Genomic DNA, 25,250 nt, shown 5'->3' on the forward strand with positions numbered 1-25,250 from the left:
TGGGTAATAAATAAAATGTTATCACATGCTTCATAAACAACAGGTGTAGACTAACAGCGTACTTACGGACCCTTCCCAACAATGAAGAGGAAAAAATCATAGAAAAGTAATAATAAATACACAATGAGTAACGATAACTTGGCTATGTACACAGGGTACCAGTACCGAGTCGAAGTGCAGGGGTACGAGGCAATTGAGGTAGATATGTACATATAACTAGGAATAAAGTAACTAGACAACAGGATAGATAATAAATGTGATTAATCAAAGTTGGTGCAAAAAGGGTCAATGCAGATAGTCAGTCAGTTTAATTATTTTGTTACCGATTTTAACTATTTAGCACTATTTATACTTGAATATTTTTCCTGTGTAAATTATTTCCTTGTGTATTTAATGTTTTCTCATTTAAATTGATACCCCTGGTTAGTTCACAAAGGCCGTACAATGTATGTTGTAGTATAATTAAGAAATTACAGCAGGAGAGGTTGTCTCTGACTGTACTCAAATGAAACCATCATGGATCATCTGTATCATGTTTGAATAGGCTGACCAGCTTGACCATGTACATATTTTGTTTTCTGGCCTTCATAGTTACAGGATTGCAAGACAGAACCTTGAGGATTCAGTGGCTTTGAGTGTTTAAATATAGTGTCTTAAAAAAAGAGGATACCCAAGATATCCTCAGGCATTTTTTTGCCAAAACTATGCATATGCATATTGTTAGCTTAGAGACATTTGGACGGTAAACATAGTGTTACATATTTGTCCAGTTGTGTGTATATAATAAAAACATCTATGTATTTCCCTTAGGGAGAGTGGTTGTCTTTGCTGGGTCTCCATGTGTCAAACAAGGCTTCTCTATAGGGAATCAGCTTTAGCTATGTTCGTTACCTCACCTGCATTTCTGTTTTGTATAGCTTGAACTGTCCATGGGTGTCTGCTTACTACTGTATATCTGCTTGTGTGGTTCACACAGCTTGGTTACATTTATATGCTCAACAATGTTCCATGAATCTAGATTTCTTTTGTGTGCCTTTTGTTGATTAGACATTTTTAAAAAGCATGATGTAAGGACAAGGCTTGATTGGGCTTTTTTGTTGTGTGTTCCCTTAGCAAAAAGGAATCTTCACACACAAATCACTGCAATATTTCATGCTATCATTTCATCTCCAAGAAACAATAAAATAATACGAACTGGATGTTTTAGTTTTGTGTTACCCTGTTCATGTTCAACTGTCAGTGAGAGAGAGAACTGAGTACTTGAAAATAGAAATCAAGGACAAAGCTCATCGTCACTATGTTGGTCACTTCTCATAGGGTTAGCCTTGCACCACCAGAGGGTGACATAATCCATCTGATGCTAAATTTGTTGTGGAAGTGACGTCGGTTAGAATAGTCTGTGTTGTGTGTCTGTTGGATCTGTATTAAGGAAGGCATGTAACAATTGTATTCTATCTTTTCGCTTTGTAACACTTTCATTGTCTAGTTGTACCGTTTTTATTATGTAGAAATTATTTACTTGACTATAATGTTAGAGCTGCATGACAAGTTTCTTATTGGTGGCAGAGTAACGTTAGTGGCAGAACTCCAGAGAGTAGCTAAGTTAGCTAACGTTAGCTAATGAGGTTGCAAGGCTAGGATTAGGATGCTTTACGTCTGGTTGACTAGGAAACAGGGTTATGTTGAATAAATAAATAATATTTTCACTATCAGGATTACATTAAGTACGGCAAGTATGACTGCAGTAGCAGTAACTAGTTACAGTGTAGTAAAGTTGTCCAAATCCAATTTTGCTGCCTCCCCCGTGATCAGGTAATGTGGAGAACGTTATGTGAGGCAGCACGTGTCATTCATCTGTCTGCCTGCCAGGCATTCCATTGCATAAGCTGCAGAGTAGGCTAGCCTACGTTTTCCATATGGCCGCAGTTATTTCGTCTGTGTTTTTAGTAAAGAAACGTTTGGTTGTCTACTTAGTGATATCAAGAAACTGTACAGATAATACCCAACCATTAGCTTTTTTCAAAAGTCAGAATATTGTCATAATGAAAATAGTCATGTCTCCTATATCTAAAGTTATATATTGAACTACCAATGTCCACACACAATCAATCAGTTGATGGCAAGGCATATAGGTTATGACTGGTTATAAGCGGTTCTGACTAGATTGTCTGTTCCAGCATAGAGCGGAGAATGGCGGGCCTGTGGAGATCCTATCAGGCTCTGATGACCAGGCATCCATGGACTGTCCAGATAATCACAGCCGGTATGAAAACACCCACAACACTAGGTTACATTACAGTGACTACACTATGTCCACTGTCCCCCTCTACAGCAAAGCCTCTGGCATCATTTCCACCAACGATAGTCAATTTCCCCCAAAATGTTGTCTTAGGCTTTCACCTGATTTCAGCTGCTTCAACTTTTTCAGCTCTGATGTCAAATCCATCTCACAGACTGTGTCTGTCCAAATGTTTACAAATGCAATCCCCCTATTCCATGGTTTATGGATGAGAGCTCGGGTCTGATTGGGGTTGTTGGATGAGAGCTCGTGGTCTGAATGGGGTTGTTCAATTTGTGCTGTGCCCTAAAATGGAGCCCTGTCTGTATTCTGTAAATATTTTACATGTTTCCTGTTGATTCAGTGACAGTGTAGATTGTGGTTGCAAACATCATAGGAAGCACTGTGACTACTAATCAGAGGATCCAAGCCAATATGACTTCATCGATATTTTGATTAGGTTTTATTTTTATATACATTTAACATTTAATATAAGTGTGGAAATTGCCTTGAAGACAGGTAAATCATAATGTTCTCCTTCTATATAGTTTTATTATGTCGTCTTGTAGACTATAGGTGTTTTTCCTCCTATAATGCTGAAGTGTCTCATTAACCAACATTTACATGCCCACACTGTGTTTTTTCTGTTAACACAAGATGGCAGTGAAGAACGGTCTTTTCACAAGCCTATACTGTAGGTCCTTGAGGTGATGCGTATGTCAGGATTAGGTGCCAGCCTTGTTTTGATAGCCAATTAAATCTAATCAATATTTGTTCAGATATTTCACCCTGATTTGATAGGAATATTTGGCTGACTCACTCCTCTATAACTTGTACTTCAGTGGTAGCCCAAGTCTATATTGTCACTGTCAGTGTAAAAAGGCTTTGATATTTCCCTAATTTGTTACCTTGGTGTTTCTCCTCTCGGGGGCAAAGCTGTGTCTGTGTGACCGATAACGATTCAGAGTGGAAACGTCAACAACATCCCTATTTATACAACCACACAAGAATGTGCTGCCACGGCTACATGAGACTGCCTGCCAAATCAACCTTTATGGGATGATGAAAACTGGACGCTGTTATGAGTGTTTTGTTTTCCACAGTAAGTAGGCCTAACTATCCAAAAGACACAGTTGCCTTTTTTCCAAATCTGATCTCATGCCTCAACACTTGTCTTGTTACTAGGAGGAACAATTGGCTAATTAGGGAAGTGCCACACCCCTGCCTTAGTCATTACCTCACTGATTGCATAAGGAGCGCCAGTGTCAAACCGCCCAGAAGCCTAGCAGTGCCAAAGCGGTCCTCTCTCTTTGCCATTATTAACAAAGGTGTGTTATGAGATTACAATTTAATTGATTATTGATATTCTTCTGGAATGTGTCCACATAGATTTGAAGGAGATATCCAGTACAGGGAAGACTGGTTGTAATAAGAACGCATTAGTGCCCTTCCAAGGCAGCTGGGTTAAGGGGTTGCAGGCAGAGTGAGCATTTTATGTAATTAAGATGTCTGACTTGAAGAGTGACTCATCATTTTAGTTTTCACTGGAGAGAGAGAGAGAGAAGGGAGAAAGTGTACTGGTTTACATTTAGCTACTGTAGCTGTGTGGAAATGCCATTTATGTACTGTAGTGCACTGGAGACCTTCAGAAGAACGAGAGAGGGCACCTGATAAAGAGAGATAACGAGTGTGTGTGTTCTCTCCACTGAGGGGACCACCAGACCTCACAGACAAATGAAGATCTGCTCTAAAAAGGCAGAGACACAGCAACTGCAGACAAACCCAAACTTTTCTGACCTCTTGTTTAGCTTAGCTTTAGGTCTGCTTACCTATAGCCTGTATGATACATGGAATTCAGTACCTGACATCAGTCAGTCAGTCAGTCGATGAATTAATTGATCAATGGATGAATGATTGAACAACGAACAAAATTAATGAGGAAAAAGGGAGATCTCAGGACACCAGTGAGCTACGGTAGCAGTAGCTGATCCCAAAGTCAAGTTGTGAGTGTGGATCCTGAGAGGCACTCCTACCTGGAGGGGACGGGTCAGGCTGGGTTGGCTTCATCAGTTAAATGCCTCTGTAACAGTTTAACTTTACATCCGTCCCCTCGCCCCAACCCGGGCGCGAACCAGGGACCCTCTGCACACATCAACAACAGTCACCTACGAAGCATCGTTACCCATCGCTCCACAAAGCTGCGGCCCTTGCAGAGTAAGGGGAACCACTACTTCAAGGTCTCAGAGCAAGTGACGTCGCCGATTGAAAGGCTATTAGCGCGCACCACCGCTAACTAGCTAGCCATTTCACATCCGTTACATTCACCCCCCTTTCGACCTCCTCCTTTTCCGCAGCAACCAGTGATCCGGGTCAACCGCATCAATGTAACAGTTTAACTTTACGTCCGTCCCCTCGCCCCGGGCGCGAACCAGGGACCCTCTGCACACATCAACAACAGTCACCCACGAAGCATCGTTACCCATCGCTCCACAAAAGCCGCGGCCCTTGCAGAGCAAGGGGAACCACTACTTCAAGGTCTCAAAGCGAGTGACGTCACCGATTGAAAGGCTATTAGCGCGCACCACCACTAACTAGCTAGCCATTTCACATCCGTTACACCTCTGAGGGCTCAGTGGGTCCACTCCCTCCCCAGTGGAACAACCATCAGGCCCCAGGGGGAACGCCTGCCAACTCTCCCCCAGATCACTTCACTTAGCCTGGGCCACGTCAATCACCATCAGCCCCATTAGCCTCTATAGGCTCTGGCTCTCCCTCAAGGACGGGCCCCTAGAGCCGCAGCCAGCCAGCCTGCCAAGCTAGCTAGTGCTGACATCAGCACTCAATAAAGGAGGGGAGAGGAAGCTCGTTGGCACCTCTTGACTAGCTACGGGGCCATGTCTCAGTGGGCATCAGATGGTGGCTACCAGCTAGATAGATATGTTATTAAAGTTTGGAGGGAAGATGTTTTTGTTGCACCTGTCCTGTGGTTTTATCGCTGAACACTCACAAAGGACCTTACAAAAGAGAAATGGTAGCTGTAAGAGGGTAGTGTCTGGCTGTGTTTAAGGATGAGCTCATGTAGTGTTGATAAGCCTCGGGTTTCTCAGGGTTTATGGCTGCTCTATTCTTAAAGGGCCAGTTATTACAATAAAGGTTTACAATGAAGGACACACTCCAGTCAAGATAGATCTAGGTTCATCTGATCTGTTGAGGTGTGTGTGTGTGCGTGTGTGTGTGTGTGTGTGTGCGTGCACGCGCGTTATGTTAAGGTCGAGTTGTAGATGCTCCAGTAAAAGCACATAAAAGGTTCCACCCTCTTCCCAACTGCCTTATTAGTTATTCCATGACATTTTAAGAAAAAGTTAGATCATACAAAGAGGGCTTGTCTGCCTTGGAATACATTATTATTAAGGCCAAATGTCCTTTTTAAAACATGATATTTGGCTGCGGGAGGTAGAGGCAGGTCTGAGCTGACTTCAGGTGAAAGTTCCCTGCTCAGTGTGTCAAACATGAGTACCACAACACCTCATCCTCTTGCTGATGCAGCTGGAGGTTTGTAGACTGGGGCTCCACCATGGCCTGATTCCAAACCAATCTAGCCACATTTCATGACCTCCTCCCTGCAGATCTGAGAGCATAGGGTCCACTCAGTTTTCTCCATGGTTTGATGGGGTGAGTGTGTGTGTCCTCTGTCCACCAATGTCCCCCTCAGTGTCACACCCTGATCTGTTTCACCTGTCTTTGTGCTCGTCTCCACCCCCCTCCAGGTGTCGCCCATCTTCCTCATTATCCCCAGTGTATTTATACCTGTGTTTTCTGTTTGTCTGTTACCAGTTCGTCTTGTCAAGTCTTACCAGCGGTTTTTCCCGTCTCCCTGCTTTCTCAAGTTCTGTTTCCTAGTTTCCCCGGTTCTGACCATTCTGCCTGCCCACAGCCTGCCATTCTGTATCTGCCTGACTCTGACCCGTTTACGGACCTCTGCCTGTCCTGACCCTGAGCCTGCCTGCTGTTCTGTACCTTATTGACTCTGCCCTGGATTATGGACCTCTACCTGCCTTTGACCTGTCTTTTGCCTGCTCCCTGTTTGGGTCAATTAACATCTGTGACTCTAGCTGTCTGCATCTGGGTCTTATCCTGAGTTCTGATACTCAGGTTGTGTCCCTTCATCTCTCTGTCCTTCCATTCATTTCCTCCAAGAGAGGCGAGGGCCATCTGACCCAGGCCCTGTGTGTGTGTGCTCTAGTGTTTGTGTGTCGTTTGAGGAGTGGCCTGAGGGGCCAGTCAAGCTCACATTGCCCATAACAAACTGTTTTTAAATCTGGCCATTTTCTCTGCTCACTCCTTAGTCCCCCGCCGCACCACGCAGCATCATCATTTCACAACGGCTAAGCTAAAAACAGAAGCACACTAAATCTGGAGCTCTGCCGTCAGTGGCTGGATGGGCTGTCTGTGTCAGCCATGGTTCTCACACCTCACCGAGTCATGCATCTCAACGCCTAGCCTGGTCATCCTGCCTCTTAAACAGGATGCTGTTCTGGATTTTAGAGGTGTAAGCTTTGGCCCAGGCAGCGCTCCCTAGAAACAGACTGGAGGTGTGGGCACTGGGCAGTGGTCTAATACGCTCCCATCTCTCCCTCTCTGTAGGGGAGGGGATTCTCCCTCTCCATGGTGTCTCATCACCCCTTTCCCCTGTTATCTTTCTGTCCCATTGTCCACAGTCAGGGCTGCTCATCTCTATTCCTCCTGATAAGTAGCATACACACCGCACACACAAACAGACCACACATACATACATACACATACAGGCTGTTTACTCCTTTATCTAGCAGGCCTACTGTCTGCCAAAAGTTGTTTACAAGAATCCACAATTTCCTCTGTTATGAACCTCCATGAAACCCGCTCTCTCTTCACATGTGTTGTATCTGTATGACTCTGTTCATTAACTGCTCGGAGAGAGCTGGCATTTATCTGACTCTTCAGACCTGCCAGTGAGAGAGTGTCACAAAGAGGAATGCTTTGAGCCTGAAATTGGCTTGTGCTCATATCTAACGAGATACTGGCGACTTTTGCTTACGCAGAGAGAACAAATTTGTGTTGCTTTGTCTCTTGTCGTGATGTCAACAAAGGCTAGAACACATTGGTCTGTGCCTGTATTGTTTTTTGTGCAGAGTGTTGATGGAAATGTTTTCCCTCTCAGAAGTTTTCTAGTCAGAGACATGGTGGAGAGGAGTCATCTTTTTTTTAGCTTAATTTAGATGCTGCATCATAACAAATTAGGAGTCACCGTTTTCGGAACTCTTTGTCAAAAGCGGAAACAACCCCCCCCCCCCCCCCCCACGCAAAGAGACCATACTTTTTAGGCTGACATGTAGTCAATGGGTTTGTTTTTATCATCAACCGATCTCGCTCAGTCATATTCATCAATGCATCTCCTAAATCAAATGTTTGCATCCTCTGCTGTAGATTTCCCATATGAGCTGATCGCCGCAGAGACATGCGAGGCCGTTGTTTGTTTAAGCATGTATAAATAATGCATGTGTATGTTTGTTCCCCCCTCCTTCCTGCGTGGGGGCGAGGGGATCGATGCCCCCAAGCCCAGCCAGACTCTGGACAGCGGAAGGGAATAGGACCCGTGACATTTCCAACAGATTGGAGGAGACGGCTCTGTCTTCTTGATTGGCACTCTCTGTGTGTGTTGACAGGAGGTCTCGCGCGCACGTGCAATTCCATGCCAGCGTAGGCCAAAAATATTTTTGGTATCAGATTGTTCAGGCAATTCTCGTTTAAAAACTTCATTGGGAGGAAGGATGTTTGACATGCTTTTTACATTTGTATCGCAAACCATGGTTTAGAATATCATGATGGAAGTGGCCATTTTAGGCCCTTTTAGACCTATATTTGCCTCCTATGATCCGTGAACCGTACATGATACAGGCAACATCTTCGTGTCATTATACTCCTTATAGTGTGCTCTCAAATATGGAGAATGTCAAGATTCTGAAATACAATTTTTCACATTCATTTGTTCAACATTCAGAATATTATTAATGTATCGAAAGGACCCTTTTTGATTTAGCTTATTTTTACTCTTCAAACACGTCAAATTTCCAGAATGCCCTCTCTGGTACTTTTAATGATATGACCCATTTTATACATAGAAATTGACATTATAGGTCAGTCAGTGGTAGTCACTAATATTTCTGAGGGAGACACTTTTGTAAAACAAAATCACTGGGTGAGTCACCATAACAATCGGAGAATGGGGGTTGGGGGGGGTCAGAAAGTAAAATTGATTTATAGGCCTACTACATGATATCAAATGGATTCATGCATGATATTTAAGATACTATTAACATGGACTATCAAGCTATTTGAATCTCTGATTCTCTATTTTGTGTCACTTGGGGGTATCAGCAACAAATATGTAAAAAATCATTTGATGTATCTTTGAATCTGACCTTATTGCCATTTATCTCAATAAAAGTTATAGCACAAAGAAATGTCAAATCAGGTAATGGCATATTTCAGTCTGAAGAAGGTATGCTTTGGAGTGATTAAAATGCATCAAAGGGATTGGAAGTTCAGGAAAACAGGAATAATGATGATCATCAAACAATCTTTGTGTATGATAGTTTGTGGTGAATCAATTCATTTCCCTTAGTTAGGCTATTCTATGCAGATTTATCACTCCCTTCTAACGAGTCCTGCACAGCTTCATTCCACGTGTTCCTGAGAGTCTCGGCCTTCAAGAATGGGGTGAGGTCATAATCAGTAATAGCTCCAACCGTTCAGTCTTGAGCCAAATTAGTAGGAAGAAAACTATATGAAGATGCAACAGAAGTGTTAGAAACCACTTTTACCGCTCCGTTACCCGATATCGGGTTCTATGAACTCAGCAGCGCATTCAGCTGACTATGGAAAACACAACATTCATTCAGAATGTTGCCGCTAGCCGCCAATTAAGTTGTCGACAGACGCAATGACTATGCTTGTTATAGGTCATTAACCAGTCACAGCCCTCCATTGGGATTGTACATTCAGCAAATCACCAGCAGAGTGAGTTCACTTTGAATCCATTTTCTCATTCACTGTGTTGGTGGTGCTCATAACATTTATCACGGCTTTAGAATTAGCAGAGAGACCACTCTGGAAATGTGATGTTCTTGTATAGTATATTGTTCCAAACAAAATGTCTTAAAATTAACAAAATCAAAAAATATACTTTTGAGATATTTATATTAATATTTTTTGTTGTTGAATAAATTCATGTGAAAATGTGTATTTCAGAATCTAGAATCCAGAATCTCCATAAGGCAGGGGTATGCAACTAAATCCAGCTGAGGGATTTAATAATTATAATAATTTTCACACTTCAAATTGACCACAACTAAGCCCAAAAAGAGATTGTATTTGAGGCGTTTTATTTATTTGGGAGAATACTTGGGAACAGACTTTCTTAAAAAAAAAAGTTTTTTGCTGAATTCCTGGTAATTTCTAGTATTTTTTTTAACCCAAAACCAACATTTGCTCGTCGGGCAGCCTGTTGCCGACCGCTACCATAAGGATTCAAATGTATCTGTATCATGTACGGTTCACGGATCATAGGGTCTTACAGGAGGCATGTATAGGTCTAAAAGGGCCTAACTTTTGCTTCCCTTTAGGCTTGAGGGCACACACTTTCTAGTAGGCTTATATTGAAGTTTCAAAGGGAACTCCTTCTGCTGGTGACTTGCTGAATGTATTTGGTTAATGACCATAATGTCTATGTATAAAATGGGTCATATCTTTAAGAGTACCCAGTCTGGAAATTTGACGTGTTTGAAGAGAATATTGTTCCAAATATAATGAGATATGAGATATTAATATTGTTAATGTTGAATAAATGAATGTGAAAATTTTTATTTCAGTATCTAGACACTCCATATTTTAGCACACCAAGATGTTGTCTGTATCATGTGCGGTTCATGGCTCATGGAGTCTTACAAGAGGCATGTATAAAAAGGGCCTAAAATGGCCACTTTCATCATGATTTTCTAAAAAATGGTTTGTGATACAAATGTAAAAAGTGTGTCAAACCTCCTTCTTCCTATGTGAGAATTGCCTTAACAATCTGAGATACCCCAAAATAATTGTCTTTAAGCACCGTAAACACACACACACGCAGGACACGATCATGTCCCACTGAGGCCTATCTGGCAATGGCATACGTTTCCATCAGTCACTGAGGCCAGTGTCCATTGACTCCTCTCTCTCTCTTTTTCACTCTCATTGATAAAATGACACCGTACAAGTCGCCCCCCCCCCCCCCCCCCCCCCTCTAGTGCAGAAGTATTTACAGAGCAAGGAGCATCTGAAAGGTTTGACCTATCCTGTGTGCCCGGGGCAGACACACTTCAGTGCGTCAGTAATCCCTATGTGTGGCAGTAAGGCCCTCCAAAGACAATGACCTACAGGACCAGTGTGTTTTAGGATGACTCATTCAGTCAGAGCTTTGTTGATGAGGCCAGAGGACAAAAGTTAACTTTTTAGGTGTTTTGTTTTATGTGACTCTAAATCAGGATAATCAGCCCTTGCTAAATCACCTCAATGGATTTGGAGAGAAAAAACATAAAATTGTGTAATTATACATTTTTAAGATGCACGTCTCTTTGGTTGTTAAAGGAAAGGAAAATTGTCTTTATTGGATTTCAGTGCATGTATAAAATAAATGTATATTAATGTCTATATTGGTTAAATTGGCTTAGTGCCTCTATCTAATGATATTAGCCTATTAGATGTGGTCTCATCTTGTTGACATATTGTGACCGCAAGACACTTGTTCACAATATCTACAATCTACACATTGTCACAAATGTACTACAACTGTGTAACATCCAAATTACACTTGCCCATCTTCTGAAAACATCAGAAACCCTACCTCTTCAAAGAGTATCTTAAACACCCTTCAGGGCAAGTACAACTAATTGTCAGACGAGCAGATTATAGATTTAAGTGGTCCTAATCAGGCAAAAATCACAATATCAAACAATTAGGCTACTCTGATCAGAATTGGATCAAATTGTCCTCCGGATGTGATGTATTGCCCAATGTCCTCCCAATCTCTGCAGAGCGCATCGCAGTAGAATTATTATATGCCTGCATTGACAGGCAGGAGCGGTCTTTCAATCATGAAGTCGCGAGATACGTTTTTGAGATCAAAGCAAGCTGTGTGTTCGGATTGTTGATATTCATTGCTAGTTAGTGAGTTATTTGCCCAGTTATAGCATGAATCGTGAATAATGTTGCGTGAGAAAGTTAGACGCATAAATATCAAACCACCTCAAAAAATGCTAACCTCCCATGTTATTATAATGGTGAGAGGTTAGCATGTCTTGGGGGTATGATGTTTGTGCGTCTGTAACTTTCTCACTCATCATTATTCACGATTCATTCAGGATTATCCATAATCATGGTAGCATCCACGTGAATGTAGAAGTGTTTAGAAACATATTATATTCTTATTTACAATAAAAGTAACTCCAAAATGACACATACATTATTTACCATGAATTTGTATAGTGCACAAAATAATCTGAAACCAAACCTAAACAAACAGCAAATGCATCCAACAAGTTTGTAGAGTCACAAGCTTGATGTACAGTAGTCATTGCGTGCTAGGAATATGGGACCAAATACTAAACTTTTGACTACTTCAATACACATGTAAGGGAATTTGTCCCAATACTTTTGGTCCCCTAAAATGGGGAGACTATGTACAAAATGTGCTGTAATTTCTAAGGAGTTTACCCGATATGGATGAAAATACCCTCAAATTAAAGTTGACAGCCTGAATTTTAATCTCATAGTCATGGTATCATTTCAGATCCAACGTGCTGGAGTACAGAGTCAAAACAACCAAAAATGTGGCACTGGCTCAATACTTTTGGCACTCACTGTATGTTTTATACAGTAGCCTATCAGTGCAGTATTTTACTTTATGCAACGGCAGGAGATATAATACTTGGGATCAGAGACCAGCAGTCTTCCGTTGTCAGTACCAGTGATAATAAGTAGTTCCTTGCATGATACAACACAATTTTACATCATTGTTTTGGCCCATGGTGTTACAGATTATTTAATTTTTGGGGGACGAGTGACTTGAGCTTGTACTTTGGACAAGTAGAAAAAATCAGTCCTGCTTGTCCGATATACAAGTGGCTAAAAAAGTTATTGTCAAGCACTTGCCTTTTATGAACTAACACTCGCTCTTGACAATTTTGTTTCCCACTGACTTTGCTGATATCTACTTTATTGAGGAAAAATGTTCTTACTATTACTGATATGTGGTTGTCCCACCTAGCTATCTTAAAGGGAAGGTTGCACAATATATTTCCACAAATCTAACAACGTAGATTGATGATATTCCATCTAAACGGTCTTTATGCAAAAGTTTATCCCCCCTTAAAATTTCACTTCTGTTTTCACAATTTGAATTACATTTATCAAAAACTCATATACCAACAATACATTGCGGCTTTGGCAAAAGAGAAGAACTGGTGGTGGTGGCAGTGCACTGTTTACCGGCATGCATGTTTGGTCGAAATGTGAGTAGCTAGATGGGAAGGAAGTCCTACCGCTTTCGGGTAGACTGGGTCAGGTGAGCTTCAGTCATATGTGGACCTCACTTATACAATTACAACGGTGACCAACAGTGGAAGAGTGGATTCAACATGAAGCTGAAGCTAAAAATCGGTTCTTTGCCCACGATCAATGTAGGCTCCAATTCCACGGATGCCACCGGTGTTACTTATAGCACCACGGCTGGCGGCTTCGGTGATGGATGTGAATCAGATAAGCAGGTACTAAAGTGCCCAAAGAGTTGTCATGTTATGTCGCTAGTAGATTATAAAACACGAAGATAGCCAGCTATCTAAGTGCACCGGGCCATGCAAAATGAACTGGCCCACTCACACGGATCTAGCATGGTGTTTGGGGATGAAATAAGCTTGCCCAATATTGCACTAAAGGAGGCTAATGTTACTCCTTAGTCCAATGACCTTACATGTTCTGTTTAAAGGGTGAATTGGGTCTGGAAGCCAAAATAGCCAAATACTCCATCTAAATGTGGTAAGGTTCAAGAAACAAAAATCCAACTACTTTCATATCACATCAAAATAATTTCCCAAATGCGAAATACTGTAGACTGTTTTAACCTGTTTTAACACAGTTGCAACGATAGCATTTTTCAGTGACAACACGTTTGTGGCGTAGGTCTTCCGTTTACACACAGGTGTTTGGAGACGCAGATAGCTAATTAGCACAGGTAGTCCACTCTGTCTGTTTTCTGTAAACAAGCTCTGTAACATGGAAATATGGTTGTGTGGGAACCCTAACCATATATAGGTGTGATTGAATTTAATATTTAGTTTTTTGAAAATGATTTCTCGCCGTTATGAAAGATTTTATTTTTTATTTTATTTAACCTTTATTTAAATATGCAAGTCAGTTAAGAACAAATTTGTATTTACAATGACGGCCTACCAAAAGGCATATGGCCTCCTGCGTGGACGGGGGATTAAAAATGTAAAATAAATAAATAATAAATATAGGACAAAACACACATCACAACAAGAGAGACAACACACAACACTATAAAAAGAGAGACCTAAGACAACAACATAGCAAGGCAGCATCACATGACAACACAGCATGGTAGCAACACAACATAACAACAACATGGTAGCAACACAACATGGTAGCAGCCCAAAACATGGTACAAACATTATTGGGCACAGACAACAGTGCAAAGGGCAAGAAGGTAGAGACAACAGTACATCACACAAAGCAGCCACAACTGTCAGTAAGAGTGTCCATGATTGAGTCTTTGAATTAAGAGATTGAGATAAAACTATCCAGTTTGAGTGTTTGTTGCAGCTCGTTCCAGTCGCTATCTGCAGTGAACTGAAAGAGTAGCAACCCAGGGATGTGTGTGCTTTTGAGGATCTTTAACAGAATGTGACTGGCAGAACGGGTGTTGTTTGTGAAGGATGAGGGCTGCAGTAGATATCTCAGATAGGGGGGAGTGAGGCCTAAGAGGGTTTTATAAATAAGCATCAACCAGTTGGTCTTGCGACGAGTGTACAGAGATGACCAGTTTACAGAGGAGTATAGAGTGCAGTGATGTGTCCTATAAAGAGCATTGGTGGCAAATCTGATGGCCGAATGGTAAAGAACATCTTGCGGCTCGAGAGCACCCTTACCTGCCGATCGATAAATTACATCTCCGTAATCTAGCATGGGTAGGATGGTCATCTGAATCAGGGTTAGTTTGGCAGCTTGGGTGAAAGAGGAGTGATTACGATAGAGGAGACCAAGTCTAGATTTAACTTTAGCCTGCAGCTTTGATATGTGCGGTACACTGTGCTGACAGTCTAGCCAATCTCCCAAGTACTTGTATGAGGTGACTACCTCAAGCTCAGAGGTAGTAATCTCTAAACCCTCAGAGGTTTTGGAGGTGTTCAGAACAAGGTTAAGGTTAGAGAAAGCTTGTTGGACACTAAGAAAGCTTTGTTGTAGAGCATTTAACACAAAATCCAGGGAGGGGCTAGCTGAGTATAAGACTATATCATCTGCATATAAATGGATGAGAGCTGAGCTATGAGCTAATGTAAATTGAGAAGAGCGCGGGGCCTAGGATCGAGCCTTGGTGTCAGGCAGTGGCTGAAACAGCTAAGATACGGTACAGCAAGCGATGCATGTGGACACAGGAGAGGCAAAGGCCATGCGTCCTCCGAAACACGACCCTGCCAAGCCGCACTGCTTCTTGACACACTGCTCACTTAACCCGTAAACCAGCCGCACCAATGTGTCGGAGGAAACACCATCCAGCTTGCAGGTGCCCGGCCCTCCACAAGGAATCGCTAGAGCGCAATGGGACAAGGATATCCCAGCCGGCCCGCCCCTAACCCGGACAACACTGGGCCAATTATGCGCCGCCTCATGAGTCTCCCGAGCACGGCCGGCTGTGACACAGCCTGGGATCGAACCCGGTCTGTGGTGATGGCACAAGCACTGCAGTGTCTTAGACCACTGCGCCACTCGGGAGGCCCCGTCCTATTTCTTTTATGTGTAATGTAATGGAACTAAGAGTCATGATCAATGGCTGGGAATAAGCTAGCTAGCTAACTACAACAACTCCATCAACAGAATACTGTACGTTTTGTCGAAATTAATGGTGAAATGCCAATCGTATTAATGTCATTGTTTATTTCAAGGTATGTCTTTATTTTTGCTGAATTGCCTGATCTTCATTGGCCGTTATAACTTGCAGGATATCATGGTAGCCAATGTTTGTGTTAGCCATTTACCTGGATTTACTGCTGCTAGCTAATAGTAGCACTCAGGTAAGCATGTGGCTAGCTGTACCTACCATTGGCCAACAACAGAGTTTTAGCCAGTTTGGTTATAGACGTTCAGTGTCTACTGTGATGGTAAAGGTTTATCTAGATTTTGTGTAACAGTCAACAAATGCTGATGTGCTGAACTCATAATAAGTGATGTGTTTCAAGGCTGTTAGTGGTTAGCTAGTAGGAGTAACGTAAGCCAGCAAGGTTGTGAAAGGGACTATGCTAAAAGCCTGCATGCTGTATGTGGTAAAAATGTTTTTTTTTGCTGATACAGAATAAAGAACGCGCAGGATATGCTCATATCATAAGTTGGCTTTATTCAGCATGCCAAAATATTTTTCTTAATTTAAACAGTAGGAGGACTAGGTATGATGTGGACAGTGGCTTCACTCCTGCTGTGTATTCCCTTGTGTTCTTCTCTTGACGTCACTTTTCCAAACGCTTTCCCGTCATGGCTTTGATCAAATTTGAATATAAATGTCTCCCAAAATACAAATGTAAAGTGATATGTGGTGTTGGGACTTTTAGTGGGAAGGATGAAACAAAGGGGGCTCCCGAGTGGTGCAGTGGTCTAAGGCACTGCATCTCAGTGCTTGAGGCGTCACTACAGACACCATGGTTTGATTCCAGGCTGTTTCACAGTCCCATAGGGCTGCGCACAATTGTCCCAGCGTCTTCCGTGTTGGCCGGTGTAGGTCAAACAATTTGTTCTTAACTGACTTGCCTAGTTAAATAAAGGTTAAATCAAAGAAAAAATTATAAAATATCTGAATGTTTAACAGCAACCTAATTCTGCAATCTTCCTTTTAAGATGAATGCACTAACTGTAAGTCTCTCTGGGTAAGAGCGTAGGCGAAATAACTAAAATGTAAATGTAACAATCTTTGTAAGGAGTGGACATGTGTAGAGTAGGACAAATGCCCAGTCAACCATTCCTCTGCACCAGTGTAACTACAGTATATTTAGGTCTCAAAACCATAGAGATTTATTATAGTACACTCGTTAAAACAATTATAACAGTAGTGGTGTATGTGGTGAGTCAATGTTGATTCTTTTTAGGTACATTATGTTTGATAATCATCAGTTGTGACGTCTGATGTTATCAGTAAAGCAGAGAGGCAGGGGGCTTGTCTTTGAACCCTGTGAAGGTCTGTAGGTGTACAGGGTATTAATGGTTAATGGGGGCTGATGTCTTTGAATGGGCTTCTACTGCTTTTTCTGTCGTTGGCACCATCACAGGTTGGCATGTGTCTGTCTAAGCACGTGTCCCCTGGCTGCTGGCACAGAGCGGCAGATGACCACATCCCAATGATCTTCTCTGTTACTCACTCTCGCTCACTTCCTCTCACCTCCCTCCCTCTTTTCTCTCCCCTCTCTCTCCTACAGGCACGCTGGTGGGGGTGGGTGATGTCATCTCCCAGCAGGTGCTTGAGAGGCGGGGTCTGGCCAATCACAACGTGACACGGACGGCCAAGATGATGAGCATCGGATTCTTCTTTGTCGTGAGTCCTCCTCTTCCTCACTCTTCTTCTCTTTTAAACTCACTGTCTCACCTCAAAGGACTGGTTAGTTCCAGTGTATCAGTCTTGACTTCACTTTCACTACACACATGCATATTGGGTTGTGCTCTCTCACACACACACACACACACACACACACACACACACACACACACACACACACACACACACACACACACACACACACACACACACAGGAGAGGAGGTTTGTTTGTGGTCATGTTAAATGGAGAGGATCATTGTGCTGTCACAAACACTACATTGGCCAGCTGTTATATGGGATCAGATCTGTGACTGTGCGTCAATAGCAGCCACAAGTAGGTATGAGTAGGTCTCTGAAGGAGTGAGAGAACAGCTGGGAAGCGTGGGCTCAAATCAAATCACATTTGTCTTTGTCACATGTTTCTTAAACAACAGGTGTAGACTAACAGTGAAATGCTTACTTAAGGGCCCTTCCCAACAATGCAGAGAGAAAGAAAATAGAAAAGTAATTACACGTAATAATAAATACACAATGAGTAACGATGTCTTGGCTATACATTGCATTCAGAAATATTCAGACCGCTTGACTTTTTCCACATGTTGTTAGGTTACAGCCTTATTCTAAAATGAATTACATTGTCATCCCCCCCGTCATCAATCTATACACAATACCCCATAATGACAAAGCAAAAACAGGTTTATAGATATTTTTGCTAATTCATTCAAAATAAAAAAACTGAAATATCACATTTACATAAGTATTCAGACCCTTTACTTAGTACTTTGTTGAAGCACATTTGGCAGCGATTACAGCCTTGAGTTTTCTTTGGTATGATGCTACAAGCTTGGCACACCAGTATTTGGGGAGTTTCTCCCATTCTTCTCTGCAGATCCTTTCAAGCTCTGCCAAGTTGGATGGGGAGCATCGCTGCACATCTATTTTCAGGTCTCTCCAGAGATGTTCGATCAGGTTCAAGTCCGGCCACTCAAAGACATTCAGAGACTTGACCCGAAGCCACTCCTGCGTTGTCTTGGCTGTGTGCTTAGGGTCATTGTGAACTTTCACCCCCAGCCTGAGGTCCTGAGCCCTGTGGAGCAGGTTTTCATCCCTCGATCCTGACTAGTCTCCCAGTCCCTGCCGCTGAAAAACATCCCCACAGCATGATGCAGCCACCACCATGATTCACCGTACGGATGGTGCCAGGTTACCTCCAGAAGTGACGCTTGGCATTCAGGCCATAGAGTTTAATGTTGATTTCATAAGACCAGAGAATCTTGTTTCTAATGGTCTGAGAGTCCTTTAGGTGCCTTTTGGAAAACTCCAAGCGGGCTGTCATGTGCCTTTTACTGAGAAGTGGCTTCCGTCTGGCCACTCTACCATAAAGGCCTGATTGGAGTGCTGCAGAGATGGTTGTCCTTCTGCAATGTTCTCCCATCTCCACAGAGGAACTCTAGAGCTCTGTCAGAGTGACCATCGGGTTCTTGGTCACCTCCCTGACCAAGGCCCTTCTCCCCCGATTGCTCAGTTTGGCCGGGCGGCCAGGTCTAGGAAGAGTCTTGGTGGTTCAAACTTATTCCAGGCCACTGTGTTCTTGGGGATCTTCAATGCTGCAGAAATGTTTTGGTACTCTTTCCCTAATCTGTGCCTCAACACAATCCTGTCTCTGAGCTCTGCGGACAATTGCTTCGACCTCATAGCATGTTTTTTGCTCTGACATGCACTGTCAACTGTGGGACCATATATAGACAGGTCTATGACTTTACAATCAATTGAATTTACCACAGGTGGACTCCGATCAAGTTATAGAAACATCTCAAGGATGATCAATGGAAACAGGATGCACCTGAGCTCAATTTTGAGTCTCATAACCGAGGGTCTGAATACTTATGTAAATAAGGTATTTCTAGGTCATGTGTGGTTCAGTAGGTAGAGCATGGCGCTTGAAACGCCAGGGTTGTGGGTTCAATTCCCACAGGGTACAAGTACAAATTAAATAAAAAAATAAAACTAAATAAAAAATAAAAAGAAATTTAAGGTATTTCTGTTATACATTTTTTATACATTTGCCCAAATTTCTAAAACCTGTTTTCGCTTTGTCATTATGGGGTATTGTGTATAGATTGATGAGGAAAATGTTTTATTTAAAACATTTTAGAATAAGGCTGTAAACCGAACAAAATGTGGAAAAAGTCAAGGTTCTGAATACTTCCTGAATGCACTGTACCAGAACCGAGTCAATGTGTAGGGGTACAAGGTAATTGAAGTAGATATGTACATATAACTAGAAATAAAGACTTGGTATCAGGATAGATAATAAACAGTAGCAGCAGCGTATGTGATGAGTCCCAAAAAAAGCTAAAAATGTCAATGCAGATAACCAAATTGCCTCCCGGACTAACTATTTAACTAACTATTTAATAGTCTTAGGGGGTAGAATCTGTTCAGGGTCCTGTTGGTTCCAGACTTGGGGCATTGGTACCGCTTGTGTGACTGGAGTCTTTGACAATTTTTAGGGCCTTCCTCTGACATCCCCTAGTACAGAGGTCCTGGATGGCAGGGAGCTCGGCTCCAGTGACGTACTGGGCCTTCGCACTACCCTCTGTAGCACCTTGTCGAGCAGTTGCCATACGAAACGATGATGCAGCCAGTCAAGCTGCTCTCAATGGTTCAGCTGTAGAACTTTTTGAGGACCTTGCCATCTTCACGACTGTGTTGGTGTGTGTGGACCATTTATAGATTCTTAGACTTGAAACTCTTGACCCGCTCCACTACAGCCCGTCAATGTGAATGGGGGCATGTTCGGCCCTCCATTTCCTGTAGTCCACAATCAACTCCGTTATCTTACTGACGTTGAGGGAGAGGTTGTTGTCTCAGACCTTCTTCCTATAGGCTGTCTCATCGTCGTCGGTGATCAGGCCTCCCACCGTTGTGTCGTCAGCAAACTAAATTATGGTTTTGGAGTCATGCATAGCCGCAGTCGTGGGTGAACAGGAAGTACAGGAGGACAATAAGCACACACCCCTGAGTGGCCATTTTGTTGATGGTCAGCTTGGTGGATGTGTTGTTGCCTACCCTTACGACCTGGGGGTGGCCCGTCAGGAAGTCCAGCCTCCAGTTGCAGAGGGAGGTGATTAATCCCAGGGACCTTAGCTTAGTGATGAGCTTTGAGGGCACTATGGTGTTGAATACTGAACTCTAGTCAATAAACAGCATTCTCACATAGGTGTTCCTTTTGTCCAGGTGGGAGAAGGCAGTGTAGAGTGCAATAAAATTGCGTCATCTGTGGATCTGTTGGGGCGGTATGCAAATTGGAGTGGGTCCAGGGTGTCTGGGATGATAGTGTTGATGTGAGCCATGACCAGCCTTTCAAAGCATTTCATGGCTACAGATGTGAGTGCTACGGGGCGATAGTCATTTAGGTTACCTTGGCTACAGGTTACCTTGGTGTTCTTGGGACTATGGTGGTCTGCTTGAAATGTAAGTATTACAGACTGGGTCACGGAGAGGTTGAAAATGTCAGTGAAGACACTTGCCTGCAGCTTTGTGAATGTTAACCTGTTTAAAGGTATTACTCATATCGGCTACGGATATCGTTATCACACAGTCGTATGGAACAGCTTGTGCTCTTATGCATGGTTCAATGTTGCTTGCCTCGAAGCGAGCATAAAAGGTATTTAGCTCTTCTGGTTAGCTTGGGTCCCTGGGAAGCTCCCTGCTATTTTTTGTAATCTGTGATAGTTTGCAAGCCCTGCCACATCCAACGAGCGTCAGATCCGCCGTAGTTGGATTTGATCTTAGTCCTGTATTGAAGCTTTGCCTGTTTGATGGCTCGTGGGAGGTCATAGCGGGATTTCTTATAAGCATCCAAATTAGTGTCCCGCTCCTTGAAAGCGGCAGCTCTAGCCTTTAGCTCAGTGTGGCCATTGCCTGTAATCCATGGCTTATGGTTGGGGTATGTGCTAAGCTGTCATCAAGGAAAAGGTTGGCTACTTTGAAGAATCTCAAATAAAATATATTTTGATTTGTTTAACACTTTTTTGGTTATTACATTATTCCATATGTGTTATTTCATAGTTTTGATGTCTTCACGATTATTCTACAATGTAGAAAATAGTAAAACTAAAGAAAAAACCCTTGAATGAGTTGGTGTTCTAAAACTTTTGACTGGTAGTGTACATATTACCTTAATTACCTCGACCAACCGGTGCCCCCACATATTGACTCTGTACCGGTACTACCTGTATATAGCTTAGCTACTGTTATTTTACTGCTGCTCTTTAATTATTTGTTACTTTTATTTTTTATTTTTTACTGATCTATTTTTTAACACTTATTTTTCTAAAAACTGCATTATTGGTTAAGGGCTTGTAAGTAAGCATTTCACTGTAAGGTCTACACCTGTTGTGTTCGGCGCATGTGACAAATACAATTTCATTTAATTTGATTTGACCCAAGGACCACCTAAGGCCAGGCCACAGCACCAAGGTTCCTAGACACGCCACACACAGATGTTCCCTCTCAAACACTCCTTCTCACAGACTCGGTGACATGACTGACATGACAGAAAGCTGAGAAACTCTGTTAGTGTGTGTGTGTGTGTGTGTGTGTGTGTGTGTGTGTGTGTGTGTGTGTGTGTGTGTGTGTGTGTGTGTGTGCGTGCGTGCGTGCGTGCGTGCGTGCGTGCGTGCGTGCGTGCGTGCGTGCGTGCGTGCGTGCGTGCGTGCGTGCGTGTGTGTGTGTGTGTGTGTGTGTGTGTGTGTGTGTGTGTGTGTGTGTGTGTGTGTGTGTGTGTGTGTGTGTGTGTGTGTGTGTGTGTGCCTTTTTTCAATTATTGATTTGGAATGTCAGTTTACTTCCTGAATTGACTGACTTCAATTTGAATTGACACCAACCCTGTTGTTGTCAAACATATTTGTTTCCGGAATGTTCTGAAAGCATAATAATTTTCCATGATTGATTCCTGCTGTTACGCCATCAGTCTTTTCGTGATGAATCTGTGTGAAGTATCCTGATTGTTCTTTTTTCAACCCCAGGGCCCTGCAATAGGTGGCTGGTACAAGGTTCTGGACAAGCTGGTCACTGGGGGGACTAAAAGTGCTGCCATGAAGAAAATGCTTGTCGATCAGGTGAGGGGCATCTGGGTGGCTGCAATTAAGTAAAAAAACAGCCAGTTTACATCTACCAGCCAGTTTACATGAATAGATAATTTAACATGGTTAATATTGCTTTAGGTAAGTTCTCTGTCCTCTAATGGGCTGGTTATTAACCCTTGCATATGACTCCTCTAGTCACAAATCTTACATCAACAAACATTCCAAATATGAATGGACCCCAGGTTAAGGCGCCATCAAAAATGCCTGTCACTGTGGTGCCAGCCAGAGCTGAATGAATAGGTGTGACATGCATCAGAGGAATCTATTTCTGCCTGTTCCCCTAAAGGTTGAAGCCCCCTTCAGCGTCTGTCAACCAATCCCTGCATTGACAGGTGGGGGAACAAACGCCTACTTGCATAATACGCAGCTAACATGATTTGGGATCTGTGAATGCACAGGATTAGAGAGGACAATGAGAGGCGAGCACCGCGCGGCCCTCTCCTGGAGGAGGGATTAGTGTACACTCTGAAGGATGCATACTCTCCACGATCTCCTTTCACTGCACAGCTATTTTCACACACAAAACAGCGATTCCAGGGCAAATTTGTGATCTTAAAGACCCACTCCCCCCCAAATAATATGTCCTGTCACTATACAGTCAGTGGCCAGTTTGTTAGGTACACCCATCTAGTACCGGGTCAGACCCCCCTTTGCCTCCAGAACAGCCTGACTTATTTGGGGCACGGATTCTACAAGGTGTGGCATTCAAACGTTGCTCAATTATTATCAAGGGACCTAACTTGTGCCAGGAAAACATTCCTCACACTATTACACCACCTCCACCAGTCTGCTACCGTTAACACCAGGCAGGATGGGACCATGGATTAATGCCGCTTACGCCAAATCCTGACTCTGCCATCAGCATGACGGAACAGGAATCGGAATTCGTCGGACCAGGTGATGTTTTTCCACTCCTCAATTGTCCAGTGTTAGGAGTGGGACCCAGTGTGGTCATCTGCTGCAATAGCCCATCCCTGACAAGGACCCGACGAGTTGTGCTTTCCGAGATGCCATTCTGTACACCACTGTTGTACTGCGCCATTATTTGCCTGTTTGTGGACCGCCTGTTAGCTTGCAGAGGCAATTTGGAACTCGGTAGTGAGTGTTGTAACTGAGGACAGATGATTTTTACGCACTACACACTTCAGCACTCGCCTGTCCCGTACTGTGAGCTTGTTTGGCCTATCAATTCATGGCTGAGCCGTTGTTGCTCCTAGACGTTCCCACTTCACAATAACAGCACTTACAGTTGACTGTAAGTGCTCTAGCAGGGCAGAAATTTGACAAACTGACTTGTTGGAAAGGTGGCATCCTGTGACAGTGCCACGTTGAAAGTCACTAAGCTAGCTCTTCAGTAAGGCCATTATACTGCCAGTGTTTGTCTATGGAGATTGCATGGCTGTGTGCTCGATTTTACGATTGTATACACCTGTCAGCAACGGGTGTGGCTGAACTAGCCAAATCCACTAATTTGACGGGGTGTCCACATACTTTTGTATATATAGTGTATGTTATACAAGTATAACCGTTTCCTCAGTGACTATGCTTTTGGTGATTTGAGAAATGTTGCATGAAAGATCAATAAAAACCTACATGGGTCTGTGTTTTAAAAATGGCCATTTTCACTTCCGTAAATATGTATTATGACATCATTGGCTTATATGCAGAACCCTGCAGAGGTAACAACATCCTACAGGCACTCTACTTTCAGGGCCCAACTGGACTCATCATAATCATCGCAATTATCCAATTTTCTTTTGAAACCTTTTAATAGTGGCCAGTGTGCATCCTTATTTGTATGCACAATGTCCATGGAAAAAGTATGCTTCCATTAACTCACTGAGCTTATTTTCCACTCATCTTGCACGCACATGAACATTTATATAAACATGTACATTCACACACACAAAAACATCACACAGACACACACATGTACACAGACGGATAAAACAGTGTTTTTTCTACATTCACACACACAAAAACATCACACAGACACACACATGTACACAGACGGATAAAACAGTGTTTTTTCTTGTCATGTATCAACAGTTGGGCTTTGCACCGTGTTTCCTGGGTGCCTTCCTGGGGATCTCTGGAACCTTGAATGGACTGACTGTGGAGGAGAACGTTGCCAAGCTCAAGAGGGTAAGGCTCATCTCATTATGACTTTTCTCCACTGATTTCAATGAAACATACATTAAACCTCAAAGAATAAGATCATTAAATAACATACATTAACTTTTACTTGGTACTCATCCCGGGTCCGGGAGCACCCTCATCAGTAAAAAAGCTGACTAGCATAGCCTAGCATAGCGCCACAAGTAAATACTAGCATCTAAATATCATGAAATCACAAGTCCAAGACACCAGATGAAAGATACACATCTTGTGAATCCAGCCATCATTTCTGATTTTTAAAATGTTTTACAGGGAAGACACGATATGTATTTCTATTAGCTAACCACGATAGCAAAAGACCCAACTTTTTTTTCTCCACCATTTTTTTACTGCATAGGTAGCTATCACAAATTCGACCAAATAAAGATATAAATAGTCACTAACCAAGAAACAACTTCATCAGATGACAGTCTGATAACATATTTATTGTATAGCATATGTTTTGTTCGAAAAATGTGCATATTTCAGGTATAAATCATAGTTTTACATTGCAGCCACCATCACAAAATCTCACCAAAGCAACTAGAATAACTACAGAGACCAACGTGAATTACCTAAATAGTCATCATAAAACATTTATGAAAAATACACAGCGTACAGCAAATGAAAGACAAACATCTTGTGAATCCAGCCAATATTTCAGATTTTTTAAGTGTTTTACAGCGAAAACACAATATAGCATTATATTAGCTTACTACAATAGCCAACCACACAGCAGCATTGATTCATGCACGTTAGCGATAGCGAATAAAC

The 25,250-nt window shown here is 42.6% G+C and overlaps 1 protein-coding gene across 2 annotated transcripts in view; it reads left to right on the forward strand.

The window, feature by feature from the left end:
* Window positions 1-1,371: 1,371 nt before the first annotated feature.
* LOC120019438 (protein Mpv17) overlaps window positions 1,372-25,250 on the forward strand; it is a 31,761-nt gene continuing 7,882 nt past the window's right edge. The window contains exons 1-5 of one of the 2 annotated variants that reach the window (XM_038962728.1): window positions 1,372-1,433; window positions 2,178-2,263; window positions 17,050-17,165; window positions 22,200-22,292; window positions 24,369-24,464. In XM_038962728.1, the coding sequence (XP_038818656.1) occupies window positions 2,191-2,263; window positions 17,050-17,165; window positions 22,200-22,292; window positions 24,369-24,464 (378 nt within the window). In that variant the 5' untranslated portion in view covers window positions 1,372-1,433; window positions 2,178-2,190. The remainder of the gene's footprint in view (window positions 1,434-2,177; window positions 2,264-17,049; window positions 17,166-22,199; window positions 22,293-24,368; window positions 24,465-25,250) is intronic. The other variant, XM_038962727.1, reaches the window with a different exon arrangement.

This window comes from Salvelinus namaycush, chromosome 24 (assembly GCF_016432855.1).
Source record: "Salvelinus namaycush isolate Seneca chromosome 24, SaNama_1.0, whole genome shotgun sequence".
Taxonomy (NCBI): domain Eukaryota; kingdom Metazoa; phylum Chordata; class Actinopteri; order Salmoniformes; family Salmonidae; genus Salvelinus; species Salvelinus namaycush.